We start from the raw sequence: 19,673 nt of genomic DNA on the forward strand, positions 1-19,673 counted from the left end.
TTGCCCTTAAAGATAATCTTTATGAGTCGATCCAGCAAATTTTTTAAGATTAAATTGAATTATTCCATCTTAAAAGTAGATCTGTTAATTTTGCAACCAAAAAAGTACAACTTATTATAATAATTAAGACAAACAAACTAAAATACAAAGAGTTTTTAAGAGGCTGTTTGTAAAATAAAAAATGTGATTAACATAAAGATAGTATAAAGCAAAACTGGGTCAAGTGAATTTACCTTCAAACCGCGCACTCTCTTCAGTGTTTTGTTGGCATTTTAATTAAAACATTAATTTAAATGGCGATGTCCTACCTTATTAAAATATTAAGAGTCTGCTTTAACATATTTTAAATTCCGTGTTATCTCAGATCCTACCACGCTACAAAAGTTTAGAAAACTGAAGTTTTAAATTAAATTTTAATAATCCAGCGAATTCGTAATTGGCTCTTGATTGGAATTTTACAATTCTTTTTATACAGTTAAAATGCTTTGGCATATCTTAAAAGAAAGTCAAATCAAAAATTAATTAAAATTATAGGAATGTCATCATTATTGTTTAAACTTAATAATAAAAAATTTCCTTAAAAAATTAAGAAATTGACAAAGGCAAATAAATTTAATTACAAGATTAAACCAACTCACCTAGGTGAAGTTTGATTTTGACAAATAATGTATAGTAACTATGCGTAGCTCGGCTTACATCACTATATTGAAAGCAAACAAATAAGTCGAAACTTAGCATTTCATTTTATAGGATATAGATAAAGGTTAAAAATATAAAACGAAAATAACCTCTAGTCACTACCTAGAAAAGTCACTACCTTCTCTAGATCTGACTCTATGAAAAAATTAAGTTAATGCCATTTCGGATGATAACAAGAGTATTCCTTAAAACTATCTTTAATAGATTTTAGAGACAACCGTCAACGCAGAGCTACCAGATAGCTGCAGATATATGCTCAGTCCATGACAATCTAAATTTCAAAAATCGTATCTTATTTTTACTAGGTAAGACTGAAATAGATTATCTTAGAAAAATATAAATTAATTAAGGTATCTTATCGGAGTAACGCTAAACTGTAATTTTGTATTGAATGAACATTTAGTGACTTTTGCTATAAAATGATCCAAAAATATTTAAATTGCTAATACTAATTATTTCCAGAATATCCTTATAATATTCACAGATATTTTAAAATATCGAATTTTTTTTTTAATTCTACATAAATATTCTGGTATTATGAATTTTCTTCTAACTCGCCTTATAATAAAAACTTTTTTCAATTTATTTATGCTTACAACAAGTATCATTTTATTATTATGCTAAGAGTTGGCTGTATCTAAAAAAGCTAAGACGCCGGACTGTGCCGTTTTTACAATGAACAAAACAGAAAAATTAGACAGAAAAGAAAACGAAGATAAAATTATAATATATGATGAAAAATTCGGTTCTGTGGACACTCCAAAAGTAGGGAAACTATATAGAGTGCTGCAAACCTATAGTATCATGTGAATAGAGTAAAGTGAACTAAAATGGAATATACCATGACTATTAAGTAGAAACAAAATTACTGATTACAATATATTAGTGTGAAGCTTTGTGGAATTACTCAGAAAATATTGGGAAAAAATTTAACTTAACTGTCCTTATATTTAAAAAAAGCTGAATTCGAATGAAGTGAAGCTAAATCATACTATACCGTAGTAATTAATGATCAAAATATCCTTTGTTGATGCTGAAGTATTGACTGTTTTACTAAATTGAATTGAAATGCTAAAAATGGGATGCTAATAGGAATTTTTCAAGCAATAAATAAACAGTTAAAAATTATTTTCATTTACACTTTTCTTTTAAAATTTCTTTTATTTGCATTCTTTCACTCCAGATTCCTCTTTTATTCACTTCATAGCTTTAGTCACCGGCCGAGGATATTTATTATTTCGTTTCAAAGAGGGATTTTCAATGAATAATTTCATTGTATGGGTATCTATTGACTATATTTATTTATTGAGTCTGGAGCTAATTTCAGCATCTTCGTAAGTTTTGCTCTTATTACCTTTATTGTTATTGAAAAAAAAAACAAATTTATTTTTATTTGATGCATATGAGAAAAATTATTAAAATTATTAGTCTATTAGTAGACTAAAATTGTTAAATATTTTGGTGCTTTAATAATTTTGCCTAAATAAAATCAGAGTTACATATCAATGGATAAAAGAAAGATATATATTTTCAAAAGTTTATGATTTTTTAATAGGAACTTTAGTGATGGGTTGTAATAGTCGCTTTTAAGATTTGATAGGATCACATGGGTTATTTTTCGTCTTTCTAATATGTACATGTATTATACCTGTTCTAAAATATGCTTAAAATAATTTAAGCTTTTAAAAGTTTATCTTTTTTAAGGTCTGATTATTGACCATAAAATAATTCTAACACACTGATTCCTAACAAAAGCGCAATATAGAAGACAAAAATATAATTTGCTTTTTAACAGAATATCAGTACAATAGTATTTTATGCATTGGGACGACAGAGATTATAAAAGAGCTAGATAAGGGGATAAAAGTTTTGGATATCTGTTTGAATCTAAGAGAAGGCTTTGCTAGAGTAGGAAAATTTGACATTTTAAAAAATCTTATGATCATACTGTATTCACTCTAGATGAATATATAATATTATACCAATATAGTACAGGTTGAGGAATTGAAGATTAGCAACACCACTTCCTTTCATAAGCCTTACATAAGCCTCTTCCGGTTATAGCTAGTATTAAAACTTTTATAGAGGCAATTCGGCAGTACAATGTAGCGATTTGATTTTAATTACATTTGAAAATAGAATAATTTCCTACGAAGTGTGGTGTTCAATTATAACACATCCTTTTTTTTGCAAGATTATTATATCAAGCCACACTAAAGAGCAGGAACCTTATATCGAGAGGGTTCAGGGTCCAGAACAAGGTAGTGCCTAGAATATTCAACACGTATATTCAACACGATCAAGTAGAAATTTTGAAAGTGAAACTGGTTAAGGACCATAAAAATTTCATCAGCATTAGGAAAAACATGGATACAAATTTTTAGATAATTCCAAAACTGAGGCGATATTTTCTAAATACCAGTGACAAAGAATGGAATTTGTGAAAAAATTTAGAGAATCACAATCTAAGTTGTTCGTTAATGATATTGAGATGACTGTTTGGGCTGGTGTTTTGTGCGACCATATCAAATAACAATTTTTTATTGATGGTATTGTCAACGTTCAAAAATACAAGATTACTGCAAAACCAAATTCTTCCTTCTACTTAAATCTTTTCTAATTTAGACCTGGGATTTCAATACCGCTGTCCTGCTCATATTGTGGTTATGGTAAAAGAATTCTTAACAAATATTGTTTTGAGCCGTCTTATTAGTGGGAATGGCGATTTTAATGACCTTCTATATCTTCTAATGCTTAACGATGGATCTCCCAACCTGTATATATTTATTGAGTAAGGCTGGGGATACATTGACGGAGATCAGGAACTGAGTGGACCATATCTCGTTATATACCTGCTATTGTTATATAATTGAAAAAAATGCTATTTAGCAAAAAACAAAATAAATGCTAAATTAGACGATAATTAAAATTCATAAAAAAAGGCGGTAATAGAAATTTTATTTGTGAATATGACGGTAAATTTCAAAAGTTGATATATATTAACTACTAAGGTGTAAAATCATAATTTTAAATACATATTCTTTTAGAAACGTAGTTCCAAGAACAGAGCTGTTATTTTTTCTGAAAAATTTGAGTCAATTTGACTTAATAAGCAAATATAATTTTTATTGAGAATCCAGGAAATGTTGGTTTTTTGTTTTTGGAACTTTTTATTTAAACGGTGGATTAATGTCAAATATTTTATTTGTAAAGGATAGAACTCTCAGTTTAACAGAAGCAGATATGTCAGTTAACCATTATTACAATAAATTATGACTTTTACGATTTATCTACTATACGAACATTTTCATGTTAGTATTTCTTGTTGAAAGTAGAAAAAGTTATATTAACTTGACTATAGCTCCCACCTATCAACCCTTTAAGTTTAGCACATCACACCACCTACCAATCAACCTTTATTTTAAACAATGGTTATAAGGACTAAAATTTTAAAAAATATTGTATTAAATTTTACAATGACATTTTATTATGTATGTACCTATCAAAATAGTGTTATTTTTGTTTTCAAATAAAAACTTTTCCTTTTAAAAAAATAAGCAAATATTGAAAAAACTAATAAAAAAAACATAAAAAGGTGCTATGGTGTAGTTATAGTTTGCCAGATGGATATACAATCCGGCTTCAAAATATTCAAATAATTCATTTATTATGCATGTTCAGGTTTCTGTGCTCCTTTGCTATGCGTATCTATGCAACGAGCAACCCGGCACGAATATCCCGATTATCAATAAGATATTTGATAGAAGGAGGAAAATAGTAAAAATAGAATATGGCGTGTTCTGGCTAGCGGCAGCCGGCGCATAGCAATGTCTAGGAGCCTCTAACGGTCGGATTTCGCGTGATTTGAATGGAAATTGTTAAATCGCAGAAATGAGAAAAAGAAACAAAGGCCCCTTGAATTCGGATCTTGATTTATATAAAAAGGGTCAATCATGCAGAAAAAATTCACCATAAAAGCAATTTAAAAGCTACATTTTTTATTTAATTAAACGTTTGCTAAAACGAAACAAAATGCTCAAACATAGTTTTATTAGAATCCTCGCTAATTCCTTTCGAGACGTCGGGGATGACGTGAAAATAAATCTAATGGGGAAAAGATAAAACTTTCGCAATTTTTAGCAGACGAGCCGTCTGAAACGACTGTAATTTATTTCCGACATCTGCCTCCTTTTCTCTGCTTAATATTAATTGGTACCTACTTTATAAAATTCCTATAATTATTTATTAAAAGTAGAGTTAAAGAGTTATTTTAATATTGATCAAAATATTAGGTAGAGAAAAACTATGAATTTATGACTAAAATATGTTTTCCTCCAAAATCATGTTTTTTGCTTATATGGAAGCATTTGAGTATTACGTGACGCACGAGGAAGGCGGAGGGATCAGGCTGAATGTTACGGTGTGTTATAGGGAGGAGAAAAGGTATAAAGCCCCTGCATTACCTAACGCAAAAGTTTTAAATTTTAAAGTTTTCCTGCGCATGTTTTATTTCAGAATGTACTTTTCTCAATATTTAAAAAAAAAATTTATTATAACTGATACAGAATATGAAGCGAACAGCTATTCATATTGTTTTGTATTTAAAATTCATAAAGACTCATACAGATGAAGCAAAGCCTATTTTGATAGTTTTTGTGAATAGGCGGCCAAATGAAAATCCGCGTTATTGCAAAGTGAAGAATTACGCAGTTCAACATTTCTTAAATTGCAATTTGGATACTCGTCATATTGCTACCAATGCTCCTAGTCGCAGTACATTTAATCGCACTGAACGTTGTATGATACCTCTCAACTAACATCTCTCAGGCGTTATCTTATCAGGGGAACACTTTGGTTTGCATCTGGATTCGAAAAAAACTATAATCGATATGGATCTCGAAAGGTAGATTTTTTAAGAAACTGGCGAATCATAAATTTAAAGTGAAATAAAAATAGATGGTTACGATGTTACAGCTGAATATCGCACCAAAGATCAAGATCACAAAGATCCTCTTGTCAAACATTAAGGTTGGTTGAATGAGCATGTTCGCAAATTCCAGTATTCTAGTGTATTAGTAAAAGTTGTAAAATGTGAAGATGATTCCTGCTGCAGCTAGCTACGAACTGCATTTAGAAAATTTCTTCGTAAAGGAATCCTGCCATCAGAATTGTCATCAATATAAAATATAAATTACTTATAAAAAATATTTTATTTACAAAGCTTAAAAGGAAAAATAATTTTACAAAAATGTTATTAAGTATTACAAGCAGCATCAGTAGTGCTTTGTGAAGTGATAGCATGACTTATTTCAGAATGTTCCCTAATGGTAAATCCGGCTCTAAATATTTATAAAGTAGATGTTGATTATCATCGCCTTCCTCAAAAAAGTTCAGAACATCGTCTCTATACTTACTCAACCTTTATTATCATATGACTCTTTTTACCCGAATCAGTAATGATTATTGCAGAGTCTATAATAAAGGAAATATCGACTATGTTATTATTTGGCCTCACGTAATTCGATCAAATACGATCCATAGAAAAATAAATACATTAAAAATGCATCAGTACCTTGTTTCTCTTTTGCCGGCAACTATTTACCGTCAAACCACTTGTAATTACATCTGCCCTCAATTTCCTCTCATCTATGGCTTACACGTGTTAAACTGGTTAGATTCATTAAATGAGCATAACGCCACATGGAAGAAATTTATGTTATCTGGAGTAAATGTTCTTGAGTTTCATGTGTACAGGGTGAAAGGATCATAGCATCAAAGTGTGATCTTATAATTCGGAAAATATAATCTGTATTAATGAACTTATAATTTTTCTTAAATATTTATAATGTGCAGAGGTTGGTTTTTTTGCATTTCTTCGAGCTATATATGTTAGTTTGCGAACTTTTCTATTGTCGGAAATGTTGTTTGTGGACATGATGGAAATTCCGCTATATCTGTTAGTGTGGTCATGAATTTTGTCGACGCTTTTAATATATTAAAGTAACGAGCATAACTGTTTTCCCCAGTTTTTCAAAAACGAACTTATCATTTTCGCGTTATCTTTCCTCTAGACAATACGTGGTCGTAATTTGTCTTTTCCTACCCTGCGGATTTTTTTCTTAGATTCTTTCTTATCCATTGCCTTCGGCGACAACGTGCATTTAAGAATTAAATTTTGTTAAAATATTAATCCCACTTCCACGTCACTCTCTAGTCCAAACGTCCAGTCAACACGTGGTCGCTCTATCCTTTTCTCTCTTTCGGAGCTGAACCTATTTACGCCGGTAGCCGAACCTATTCGCGCCGGTAGCCAGGCCGGATGATACCGGATGCATCGTGGGAAAAGCGTCATTGTCGATTTTAGAATTAAGAATTTTGAAAGTTATCGAGTTGGGAAACATACGCATACGCGCACATTTTAGGCACGTACATACGAAGGCACATACGCGATCATTTTCCCGAATCTCAAAATCGTGCTGGCAGATTGCGTTATAGGAAATCTATTAAACGAGCAAGCAGCAACGAACTTACATTAATATACCGATGGTTGATTTTCCATGCTCCATATTTCCTAACATAATGATTAATATAACATAACAGTTGCATTATCGTCAACTCTACATGCATGATACTGTCATTATTCACATACAGTACTTTGTTTGCAATGAAGGACGACATTTAATTAACAGTCCACGCATCAATTTATTAACGAATGAGTTCTTCCTTAAAATTTATATTTTCCATACAGGCAGAAAAGTTGTGTTTTGGTCCACTAATACATACATAGATAATTAAATTTCTCTCAACACGTGTTACACACATTAACTTCACAATTATCTCCTTTAATACAGACAAAGGCTTAGACGTATTACCGCATAAAAAGACGGTAATACTTTGCATTGTTAAAATGACAAGAGCTTTAACGATGCTGAAAGACTTGAAAGAGACAACCGCAATCAAACGATTGTAACTACACATGTTTCATTCTCTGTAGCTTTTAGTCTACCAACCATGGATGAAACAAGATTTTTAAATTATGTTAAGGAACTAAAAAGATTTTCTAAATTCGTTGTGTGATGAAAATACCAATTACCTTTTGCTAGCACACTAATTATAAGAAATACTACACACAAAACGTAAGAGTTTAATATTTCAGTCTTCGAACACTTAAGTCTTAATCGTTTAGTGAAGGTTTGAATAACAGTTTAAATAAGAATCGCCTTTATAACCGTTGCATATGGGTAGGCATGAGTCTTGAAGAACATCGACATTTTCATGAAAATCAAATATTTTCTCAAAAGTTTTTTAATCACATAATGTAATATTATTATATTAAAATCACTTGACGGAACACTTTAGAGTATATAATAAATTTATGCTACGTAATACATGCAGGCATGCAGGCACCAAGGGGGATAAGGTGGTCAGTCTGTTATGCTGCGCTACGAGGAGGGGAAGAGGGATCAAAAACTCTAAAAAGTGCGGTACGTAATATTTGAATGCTCTCCATATTTAAAATGAGCTTATTTTAACTAAAGTTGTTAGGTATTTGAGAAATTAAATAAAATAGCATGCCATATAAATATCTTCTTAATACTCAGGCGCTAATAGAGGGAGCCAAAGAATTTTTTTAGCACATAGAATTTCCACGTCGATTTTTATTTTAAATAAATCATTAAAATAAGTATTTATGTAAGAACATAATTTCCTACATCATTTTTTCAACTATCTAATGAAACATAAATTCTCATATACGAGTAACAAACATATTTTTTTTTTACTTTTCATATTAAAAGTGTACATTAAAAGTGTCATTGACGGTAGAAACGGTAGAAAGTAAAGAAAAAAAAGAACGATCCTATAACAGTCTGAACACTGGTCAACTAGCAGCAGCAGTGTTCTGTAACTTAGAGTGTGTTCTGAAATTAGAGCTGTATGGTTTTAGAGGAATTAACCTTAAGTAGTTTCGTTCCTATACTTCAACTCACGCTCAGGCAGTTCCAAAAACAAGAGCAAAAATGACTGTAATTAAAAAGCTTTTGAACACAGGACAAGATCTATTACATACTATATTGTAAGATAGCTCTGACCGAGACGCAGAAAATAGAGAGATTAATGGATGATGAAGCGAGATTGGTTTCTAGAAATAAATAACGTGAAATACTTCTTTATATTTTAAACTAAATACCCAAAAGTTAGCCATTTTTGATTAAACGTTCAAGAGATTAGAAACGTCCTAAATATACTTTTTTTTAGTGATTATTTTTTACAGTCAGTGAAATAAATATTAGCTTGCTATAAAATGCCTAAAGTTTATTTAATCGAAGTTCTTATTAAAATAATAATTGATGTTTATTCGTAACATTTACTCGTAACCTTCTTGACTTCCTTTAAGACGTCTTGAAATCATTATCATACATAATATTACTGTAGTTTACTGAATTATAGATAATATTCAAAAGAGTTTTTGGTGACGAAAAGTACATAATTAGACTTGCCGTAATTTACTCATGAGTATAAAGTAGGTAAGAAAAAAAATACATTGTAGTTTAAATTGAAAAGATGAAAGCGCTCAGGTTTTTTATCTATTTCTTTTTTTATTAAAACGCTAAAACAGACAGAATGGCGTATGAACCAAAGGAAACAAAATATTGGGCCGCATTTACCAGAAAATTTCACAATGCAAGTAATCTAGTTTCGAAGCAGTAAAGAGTTTCCGGGTCGAGTTTTTCCGACTCGATCTCTGTTAAAGCCCCTTGTTACACTCGTGGCACAGTAAACTCAGTTTTTATGTTTGAGACTCCATTTTTATTACGACTTTGTCAGGGGCGGTGTAGTATCCTTGAATTCATGTATGGGAAGTTTTTATGTATTGAAGTGATATGTCAAGAATTCTTGTTTTTTTTAATTGTTTTTTTTTACTATTTACAAAAAAATATAAACAATAGCAATAAAGTCTTTACATAAAAGAAAATTGTTAGCTGCCCTGTTAAAGAATTATAATTCGGAACCATGGTCGCCCTAAAAAATATGCTATGAAATTATTATTTTTTTAATTATAATAAAAAGTAATAATCAATAAATTAATTTAAAATATACTATAAAAGTTTACATATTTTACTAATTACTTTACGTAACTGACGTGAACGTCAATCATCTGAGTTTAAAGTAATCAATATCTTTGATATTTTCTTTGCAAAAGTTAACTAAAGGGTAATCAATGGAAGACGCACTTTACGAGGTAAGCAAATTTATGTACAGTTTAATAAATGAAATTTAAAAACCAATGGCAATATTTCTGGACTTGGCAAAAATATTGCGATTGGTTTTTTGGACTTTGGAAAAAAAAAATCTCAATTTTCCAAGACCCAAACTGTCCTAAAGCAGAACTAATTTTCCAGCAAGATGGTGCTCCTCACTATGATGCCAATGTGTGTACATACATCCAATTTTCCAGTTGGTGGACAGGAAGAAGAGGACCCATCGAATGGCCTGTTAGGTCGCCTGACCTAACACCAATGAACTTTGTTTTGCGAAGATTGCTCCAATTGAAGGTATTTATTAATAGGCCAAATAATCTAGACGATTTGAAAGAGAGGATTTGCAGAGAAGTGCGCGACGTAACTAGGGAAATGATTGAAAATGTGCAATGAGAGTTTATGGATTACCTTGGATATTCTCAAGCCATGAATGGCAACTATTTCGGATACTTAAGCTAATTTTTTTTATTTGTACATGAATTATGTTTTTTTTGATAACTGTTGACTGTAGGTATAGGACATGATGCATGAAACATACGTAGAATTTCACACGAAACTTAAAAATGAAATTAGAAAAGGTGCTTTCATTAGAAAAATGTTGATTTTCGAAATTCTTTCTAGATACACTGTATATGGTTTTTTGAAGTTTGAAAACTGGTTATTTTGTTTTAGTAGTGAGCTTCCGAAGTCCAAAAATATAGAGCTTTAGGTTGACTTTAATCATATTGGCTTTAATCATATCAGTTTCAATCACTAAAATTCAACCTGTCGAATATGTTAGAAACCGATTTAGGATATGGTCGAGGATATATAAACCCGATTAGAGAATATGGTCATCGCATGTTAAGGTAATATAACCTGATTACCAACATCGAACTAAGCTTAAGCTTTTAAGCCTATTAAGACATTTTCTTGTAGAGTTTTCATAACTCGAACCGAAGTCTATACAAATAAACGACAAACCACAACTCTCAAAGCTAATAATACTTTTGACATCTCTCAAATTTAGTCTGATTAATACGCGATTGTCATTAAAAATTGCACATTTCAAATGCGCGCCACCGTGCGAAGCCACGGCGGAAATTGGCATGATATTATATTCCATATATTACAATCGATTTGAATGGCCTTCTAATGGTTTACAAAATTTCGATGATATTCGACTCATGCACTTTTGTAATTCAATTTAAAGATAGAAAGCGCTTAAAGAAAAATCCTTTATATAATCGACAACAAAAAGTAGGAAGTTTGGAAATAGTATATTAGATCTCTTGAGAGTTCAGTAAGATAAATAATGCTGTTAGATTCATACTCTTGCTGATAGTACGATGAGCTATAATACAGTAAGGGACATAGCTTAAATGGAAGAAACGGGAAACTATCTTATTGGTTTTTTGCTCATGCAGACTACATCACCAGAAAGATACTTTTATTGCCAGGGTAAGAAGTCAGTTATCCTCGTTAATAATGCAAGTTCTCACCTGGAATTTTGTGCTAAACTTTTAGTTGGATTACCTAATTTGAGCAGTTACATTTTATTTAAAATAATTAGAACTACTTTAAGGTATGATAGATTTACTCCTATTTCAATTATGCTAAGCAATAGGAGCTTTTATTTATGAAATAAAAAATAATGCACTGCTTATATATCTAATAAGATATAGTTTTTTACATGTACATAATTATAATTTACGAAATTGTATAGATTTTAATTTAGAAAATTATTAATATATTATATTTTTATAAAAAAATTGAAAAGTAGCTTTTTAGTGAATTAAATAAGGGACTGGGTGGGGAGTTTCTGGATCAACCAGGAGTAGCGTTGACTGTTACTTGGTGCAACCAAAATGCTAAAGAGAATTATCCTAGACTCACTAGAAAGCTATATAGCTTTTTTGGAAGCAACCTGGGCATAAGTGCATATGTCATCATTTTTTATTTTACTCTTAGTGTAGGAGTGTAGGATTTATGCAAGCATTTCAAATTACATGGGAATATCCTATTAAAGTTTCTGTACATACAATTCGCCTATTTTATTATGGACAAAAATGAATTGTAAGTAATTGCAAAAATTCTTTGATTAAAAATGTTATTGAAATTCAACTAAGAAAACTCTTTGGATTTAATGGCTTTGCTTAAAATTTATAATGTAGGAGCTATGGATTTTTTCTAAAAAGGTGAACAACTTTATACTTTAAAGTTAAAACAAAAATAAATGGTAATTAAACTAACATAAAATGTCCTATTAAAGTTTTTGCACATTCATTTGTACAAAGCATATTCAAATGATTATTGTGTAGACGAAATGCAAATAGGTGGACGGAGTCACGCTGTGCACGTGATACAAAATTCGTGCTGAATCTGTCGGACACATTGTCCGATTGTTTTAGTACTTTTTAGTTACCAGTTTTATTGAATTAACGAAACGTCACGTAAATTTAGAAACTTTTTAATTAAAGTTGCGTGACATCAATTTCGGCGTTTAATAGGCCGTATTTTTAATATGGTTTATTATGAAATTTTCATTCTTGGTTGAACAAGGCAACAGCGAGTACCTTTATTTAGATTTGACGGCAAGAAATATATAAAGGTCCCAGTTAGTGCTAGATTCAAAATAAAGTAACAACTTTTTTCTCTGAAGCATGGTAAAGAAAAATTAACGGTCTGAGTAAGTTTTTCCTAATCTACCGATATATCTTAAAGTACACGAAGTAGTGAGGCAAAGTGTTAAATGAGGTGAAGTTCTTTTGACTGTGTTTAATTTCAAATACAACATTTTTTTATGATTCAACAATGAAGTGTATATATTACCCATTTAGGTTATGCATACTAAATAAAGTATAACTTAAATGTTTTTTGAGTCTTTTTTGTGTAAAAAAAAATTGTAAGACTGAAATTTAAAAAAATATATATAAATAAATTGCAATTTATATACTATTTGTCAGTCTATTATGCGATAAGCTTTATTAACAGCCTTACACTTTAAGCCAATTCATTTCCTCCACAATGCGCCATGTATATTGTCCGGTTCTCATAAAGCCGAAAACAGAGTACTAAAAGGTTTTTGGGCCAACAGAAACAAAACATTTTAGCGGCACTCTAAAATTCCACTAACGTTTGTACCCAATCTAATTTCGAAGCTTTCAAAAATCAATGTGACAAAAAGACTGGTTTTTTAGACTTTTTACTAGAGCTAAACCGAAAGAATAAAAACTTTCTAGCAATGTAAATTATTATAATTATCTCTTATTATTTATGTTTGGTTATTTGATGTCTATTAAAAGAAATTCTATTTTTGATATGATTATTGATTATCAGGAAGCCTTTTTAAATTTAGTTGCTAAGTCATTTAATATATATAAATTTAATAGGTTTTATAGAGATTTAATTACTTAAAATACCATAACTTAAAATCTGCTCCAGTTAGGTCTAACCATAATAACTCAAATATAAAGTGACAAAAAATATAAAATAAATTAATGAGATAGCAATAAAATCTTTTTTAAGATTCGAAGAAGATGTAAGAACTACATGCAAAAACCAATATACCCCATCACAGAAAATCTTGAAAACTTCCTTCTCGAATAAATTTAAATTATGTAAGGAGCTTAAGTCAAACTAGAAGGCTCAAAACTAAATTTATAGAATATAAAATACAATTATTGAGTACAGTAGCAGCTAGGAACATCAAGTAGCAAACGTTATTGAGAAACAAAAATGTGCACCAGAAGATGCTTTTCTTGTAATGTTTTCTTGTTCCGACTAAACTGAATTGTTTTAAGATCTTGCTTAAAAAAAAATATTAAATTTTAATATGTGCAAAATTATCTTTTGTTTTTATTTTCTCTTTATTCAACTAGTCACTTAGCAGTTGGTTTAGCTTTATAAATTAACCTCTCAGAATCAATTAGAATTTTCAGCTTTCCAGTTAAATTTGACTAAAATGAGACGTTTATTAAAATTATAATTTCTTTTTTTTAAATACAGTTTATTTCCGGATTATTTATAACGCTCGTACTGTCTTTCACATATGTCAGAAAATTTCTCATTTTTTAACTACTTTTAACTATAACTGTTATTTTTAGTATAGTGAATCTGTAAAAGGAGCAATTGTCAAGTTTAAAACCATATTAAAATTTGTATAATTCACTGATTCCTCCATACTGCTTATTCTACTTAATTTAACTTTTCATGATTTAGAGTTGAATATTTGAATTATACTTGTTCAATAAACGTAGTTAGAAGTTAGCAGTCCCGGCTTTATGGCCTACATTTAAATTTTTTGATGCAGTTACGTTTAAATTAAAATGAAGTTTATTAACCTTTAAAATGATAAGGCTAAAATCGTAATAATAAATTAATTTTCCTGGAATTTTTCAGGGCTATCTTTATTTACATTTAATTTTGTAGCAAGCTTTTCCTTTTGATTAATTAATTAGGGAATAAGGAAGTTTACCCTTTTCCTTATTAATATATTCTAACGTAACCACTTAAAGTTAACGAATCTAACTTCATATCAAAAATGCCATTAGATGTTATATGACTTTTAATATTTTAATCTATGGCTTTTAACTTTGCTGCAAAGTGAATGGTGTGGTTATATGCTAAAATTGCAAAAATCATATTTTGGATTATAGAGTTATTTGAAAAATTATGATTATTAAGAATTCTTATATGTTCTGTTGCTGAGTTGAATGTAATCTTTTGATAATACGATCTACACACACTGTGCATGATGGGGGATTAATAGCTGGATTGCAATAGTATCTTCTTAAATTTGGTTTTAATACTAATACTAATTTGGTTAGGGATGCCTTAGTAAAAAAAAGATATTTAACAAGTTGTCAAGAATCTCAATTGCCGCTAAAGAATTTAAAGAGGATACTTGTACATATTTTGAAAAGCTGTCAATCATGATAAGGAATTTTGTTTGTTTAAGAGTAAATGTATATAAATAATTTTGAAAGGTATTGTAATATTTTAGGCGTCATCAGAGTTAAATTTATACGAGTTTCAAAATGTTTAAAGAGCATAAAAATTACAAAACCATAACGTTACATATCCAAACACACGATTAACAACAACAAATAAATAAGATAACATGTAATATTAAAATACTGATCAGTACCGACATCTCTTAAAGTAAACGAAGTAGAGAGGCAAAGTGTTAAAGACTAGGTAAAGTGCTTTCCATTGTGTTCAATTCCGAACACAATGAAAAATACACTATTTTTTAATGATACGGTAATGAAGTGTATCTGGTACCCATTTAAGTTATGCATATTTGATAATGTAGAAAATATCTGTCATATAGAATCATTTTATATAGAAAAAAATAGTAAGACGGAAATTTAAAAAAAAATGTGTAAATAAATTGTTATTTATATACTGTTTGTCAGTCTTTTTAGCGATAAGCTTAATTAACAGCCTTACATTTTAAGCCGATTTATTTCCTCCACAATGTGCTATGTATATTGTCCGGTTTTAATAAAACCAAAAACAGTGTATTAAAAGGTTTTTGCAGGAAAAGAAATAAAATTTAGCTTTATAGATTTTGGGACTGATAAAGTAAAAATAATCTTGTTTAGTGGGTAAAATTAGTTCTTGCATAAAATTTAAAATGTCTTTTTTAAGATTATTGTTAGAAATTTGGACAGTTATTCCTCGTTTTTCATTGAATATTATATGATGCAAAACACTATATAAATATTTGTCTTGAGCTGTAATACTACTGCTGATATGCCAGGTTCGAGTTCCTATTAAGATTACTAGAACTGTTAATAATATAATTATTTTGAAAACATTTATGGTATTATTTTGGTATTATTTTTCTGTAAAATACACATATAGATTCTACTAGATCTGTAGGTCACAAATATTGTAGTGTAGTGCCTAAAGGTTTCCTTAGACCAAATATAAATATTTTTAAAGCTAATTTTTGATAAATTTTTTTAAGAAGTATTAAAAATTAAAATAAGAAACTGGTGTTATGACTGGGTTAGTGACTATTTAACTAAATTTTCGATGTATAATTCGAATTAGTAACTTGTAATCTCTACAGCTAGTTCAATTTTTAATCGAATTACTCTCGGCCGATTTCTCAAAATGCGGGCAAATTTCTCAAAAAGGCACAATGAAAATGACAAAAGTAAAATGAATTGCAAACTAAGCTGAAATAAAAAAGTGCAATATTTATAATACATTAATGGTGCATAATGATGTATTTTTCCACTCAATATTCTGGTAGCAATTAATTTTAGGTATATAGGCTTAATTTGGCATTGTTTCTAATCTGGAATGCCACGTAAAAAAGTCTAGCTGGCGGATAATGAAAAAGGCCTCAAAAAATGTAAACAAATTCCGAAACTTTCGTTTGGCCCGGAAATGACTTTTTGCCATCCTACGACTGCTTTGTGCCGACTAAAAAATTTTCAGTACAAGCTTTAAAAAATGTTAATTAGTTTGGGTTTGATGCCGGATTATTACAAAATGTAGCAAAATGAAAATAGTGTTGAAATAGTGACTGAATACCTTAAGAAAAGTTGCAATTATTAAGTATGGTTAGTAGGGTTTGTTCAAGTTAGATAAATGTCAAGAAATAAAAATATATACAAAAATAATAGTTTAAATAGTTTATAATGTTTTAATGTATTTTTTATGGTTTTAAGGACATTCTCCAAGTGTTTAATAGGGTAAGTAAGTTTCTTTGTGTTTCTTACCATTACTGTCAGAATATAGGATATTTTTTTTTTACTACCGCTTTAAAGCCTATTAATCTGCTTAAAATTCCAATATTACGTTTATAACAAAAAATTAAGTTGATAATTGCAAAAAACCAAAGACATTAAGAAAATACGATAACTAAACCGTTTAGCTATTATTTCGATTTGATTTTAATTTAATTTTTGGAATTCATTAGAGATATTCTAATTAATAATCTAGAGTATCTTAATCTATTACTGTTACCTATTCTCAATTTAATTTAAATTTGGTATTCACAGCTTTTACGAAAAAAACCAAATGATTCTTTTTACGTTTTGGATATATTCAGTATCAAGAAAAATACGATGGTTGAAACTTAATTCATCCAAATCAGCTGTGATGCGTTTTGGTCCAGACAAAAACTTAACAGCTCGACAAAATATGCAATTTTATATGAACAATAGTTTAATTCCTAATGTTCATTAAAGGTTTAAAAGCCATGTAAGCAAAGTTATGCAGAGGTCAATTATTTCACTCAAAAATTTCTATAAAAATTAAGGCATATTAAATATTATTCCTTAAAGACAACTTTCTGAGTCTTTGGTTGTTTCCCACTGTTCGTACACAAATATGGTGTATAGTTTTTGCTTGGATGTCAAGTCTAAAGCTAGGCTACAAAGAATACAAAATGTTGGTATTCGTTTCATATTTTTCCTTACTTACAAACTTGTGACTTACAAATATAGACCTTGTAAGTCACAAGTTGAGCTTATTAAACTGGTTGAATATGTAAGATAGCATTAGGCTTCATTTGGCATGTTTTTTGCATAAGTTGTTTGAGACAAGGAAACCCAAGCACTTATATCAAAAGCTTACATTTCGCTCTGGTACTCATACTGTTATCCTTAAATTATTTAATAGTGAAATGCAAAATGTTTTTGTCTACTTATCCTGCAAAAATTTAAAAATTATTTACTGTCAAAATATTAAGGTAAGGTAATTGTGTATCTGTATTTTTGTATTTAACTGTTTACATTTTGATGAACCAGGGTATAAATGCAAATTCGTTTTTGATTTAGTCAAATTATAATTATAACACAAAACGTATATTTCATTAGTTAGCCTTCGGTAGTAGTAGGGTTCAGGAATTTATTTTATTTATTTTAAAGCTTATATATAGATAAATTATATTTCATTTTTCTTTTGCATGTTCAGTTAAGCAAACAGCTATGCTGCACTTCGCAGAGAAAAAACGCATTTATTTATTTAATATTATTTAAATAAATTTGTTACATATATAGTTGCTTGTGTAAATTAATACGCAGTTTCTATATTCTATTCTATTTATCTATTCCTGAGAACCTTTTTGCTTGACCCAAAGGAGCCTTAGTGTTGTTGCAATATTAAAAAATGCCTTCAATATAACATTAAATATTAATTTTTGTCTTTTTTTATTATTTTATAATTATTATTATATTGATACTATTATTATATATAAGCTGCACTTAATTTAAATATTTTAAATACCAATATATACCAACAATACCAAGTGTATACTTAAGCTTGAAACCATTGTCCTATTTAAATATTAAAAAGTACATATGTTATTTAAAATAGAAACAATCGGTTTTAACTTTTAAAATTCTTTATCTTTATAAAAACAGATTAAAAAAAAAATAACTAATGTTCGTAAAGACAGAAAAAATATTTTGCGAAATAATATGCAATGCGAAAATAATAATTATAATTGTTTACCTGCATACACCATCCTTACTATATATTTTCAGTTTAAATCAAATGTTTTTTATACTAAATTTCCTATTATTTTATTTATAATTTTACAAACTAATATTTTATTGTGACTTTCAAAAAGTTTTCTAGCGGTTTTTTTAAATAATATTTAAATATATTTTGTAGGAACTTTACTTTTAATTTTCTTTTTAAGTTTCTTATGTTAATAAGGCTTATGCTTATGTTAAAGTATACTATTTTGTTAAACTAATATTTAATTTTTTTTCATAGTTTTATATTAAAAAGAAACTTTTATAACCTTATTGTGAATCTAAAAAAAATCATCTCATCAACTCCAATAAGTTACGTTTTTCATAAACTTAAACAGTCGTGATAGTTTATAGTCGGATTATGTGAGGTATACAAATATAAAAAAAATTTAAAGTATTTACATCGACACACTGTTGCAAAATTCTATGCATATTTAATTTTTCAATAAGAAAAACAAAAATCAATACATCTAATCTCATATGACTTACCAATTTTTTCATAAAGCTCTCCCCTGCCCTTAACAACTAACGGTAGTCCCAAAGTCACTAAGCACAAAAAAATAATTTTAACACTTCCGCACAACATTGTCCACCTTATACCACTTCAAAAGTTCTCAAAAAACTTCTATCAAGTAAATTCTTACAATTAAATATCTCTATGTTCGTATAAATAAATTAATTGTTATATAGCTTAGTCAGTCTCCTAACGTAACACTACAAGTGTCAAAGTGATAACGCGCGCGAAGACCTGTCGTTTCCATTCGGAAAGCCACGGACGACAAAACTCCTGGATAACGTAAACGTCTGGCGCAGAGTTAAATCTCGTTGTCGTGAAGCGATCCAGACGCGGGAAAAGTAGCAACTAACTTCAGCCTCAACTTGTATGCATGGGAGTTGCTGAGATACGGCGTAGAGCACAGGCGGTCCTACGCGCATACGGTTGGGCCTTTTAATGAAAAAATGCACTTCTTCGGAAACTTTGGTTCATTTTTCTGGTATTAACTGCATTTTCATAATACATTAAAAGGAAAAGATATAAAGAAAATAGCGATGTAGGTTTCACATGTCCTATTATCCCAATCTCGCTTTAATACTTAACTTCTCTATGAGTTTCTGGGAACTTCAAAGGTTTCTGGCCAAATAGAAATTGCGGAGTTTGTTTAAAGTATATTTTCAGCGTTTTTATAATTACCAAGAATTATTTTTCTCAAGCGAGTTCTGCCTCTTCATT

General features: G+C 29.4%; 1 protein-coding gene across 1 annotated transcript in view; it reads right to left on the reverse strand.

Annotated features, from left to right (window-relative positions):
- LOC126740528 (acid sphingomyelinase-like phosphodiesterase 3b) overlaps nt 1–19,278 on the reverse strand; it is a 321,078-nt gene extending 301,800 nt beyond the window's left edge. The window contains exon 1 of the mRNA XM_050446601.1: nt 18,932–19,278. Within this exon, the coding sequence (XP_050302558.1) occupies nt 18,932–19,028 (97 nt within the window). The 5' untranslated portion in view covers nt 19,029–19,278. The remainder of the gene's footprint in view (nt 1–18,931) is intronic.
- Between the last annotated feature and the right edge of the window lie 395 nt (nt 19,279–19,673).

Source organism: Anthonomus grandis, chromosome 9 (assembly GCF_022605725.1).
Source record: "Anthonomus grandis grandis chromosome 9, icAntGran1.3, whole genome shotgun sequence".
Taxonomy (NCBI): domain Eukaryota; kingdom Metazoa; phylum Arthropoda; class Insecta; order Coleoptera; family Curculionidae; genus Anthonomus; species Anthonomus grandis.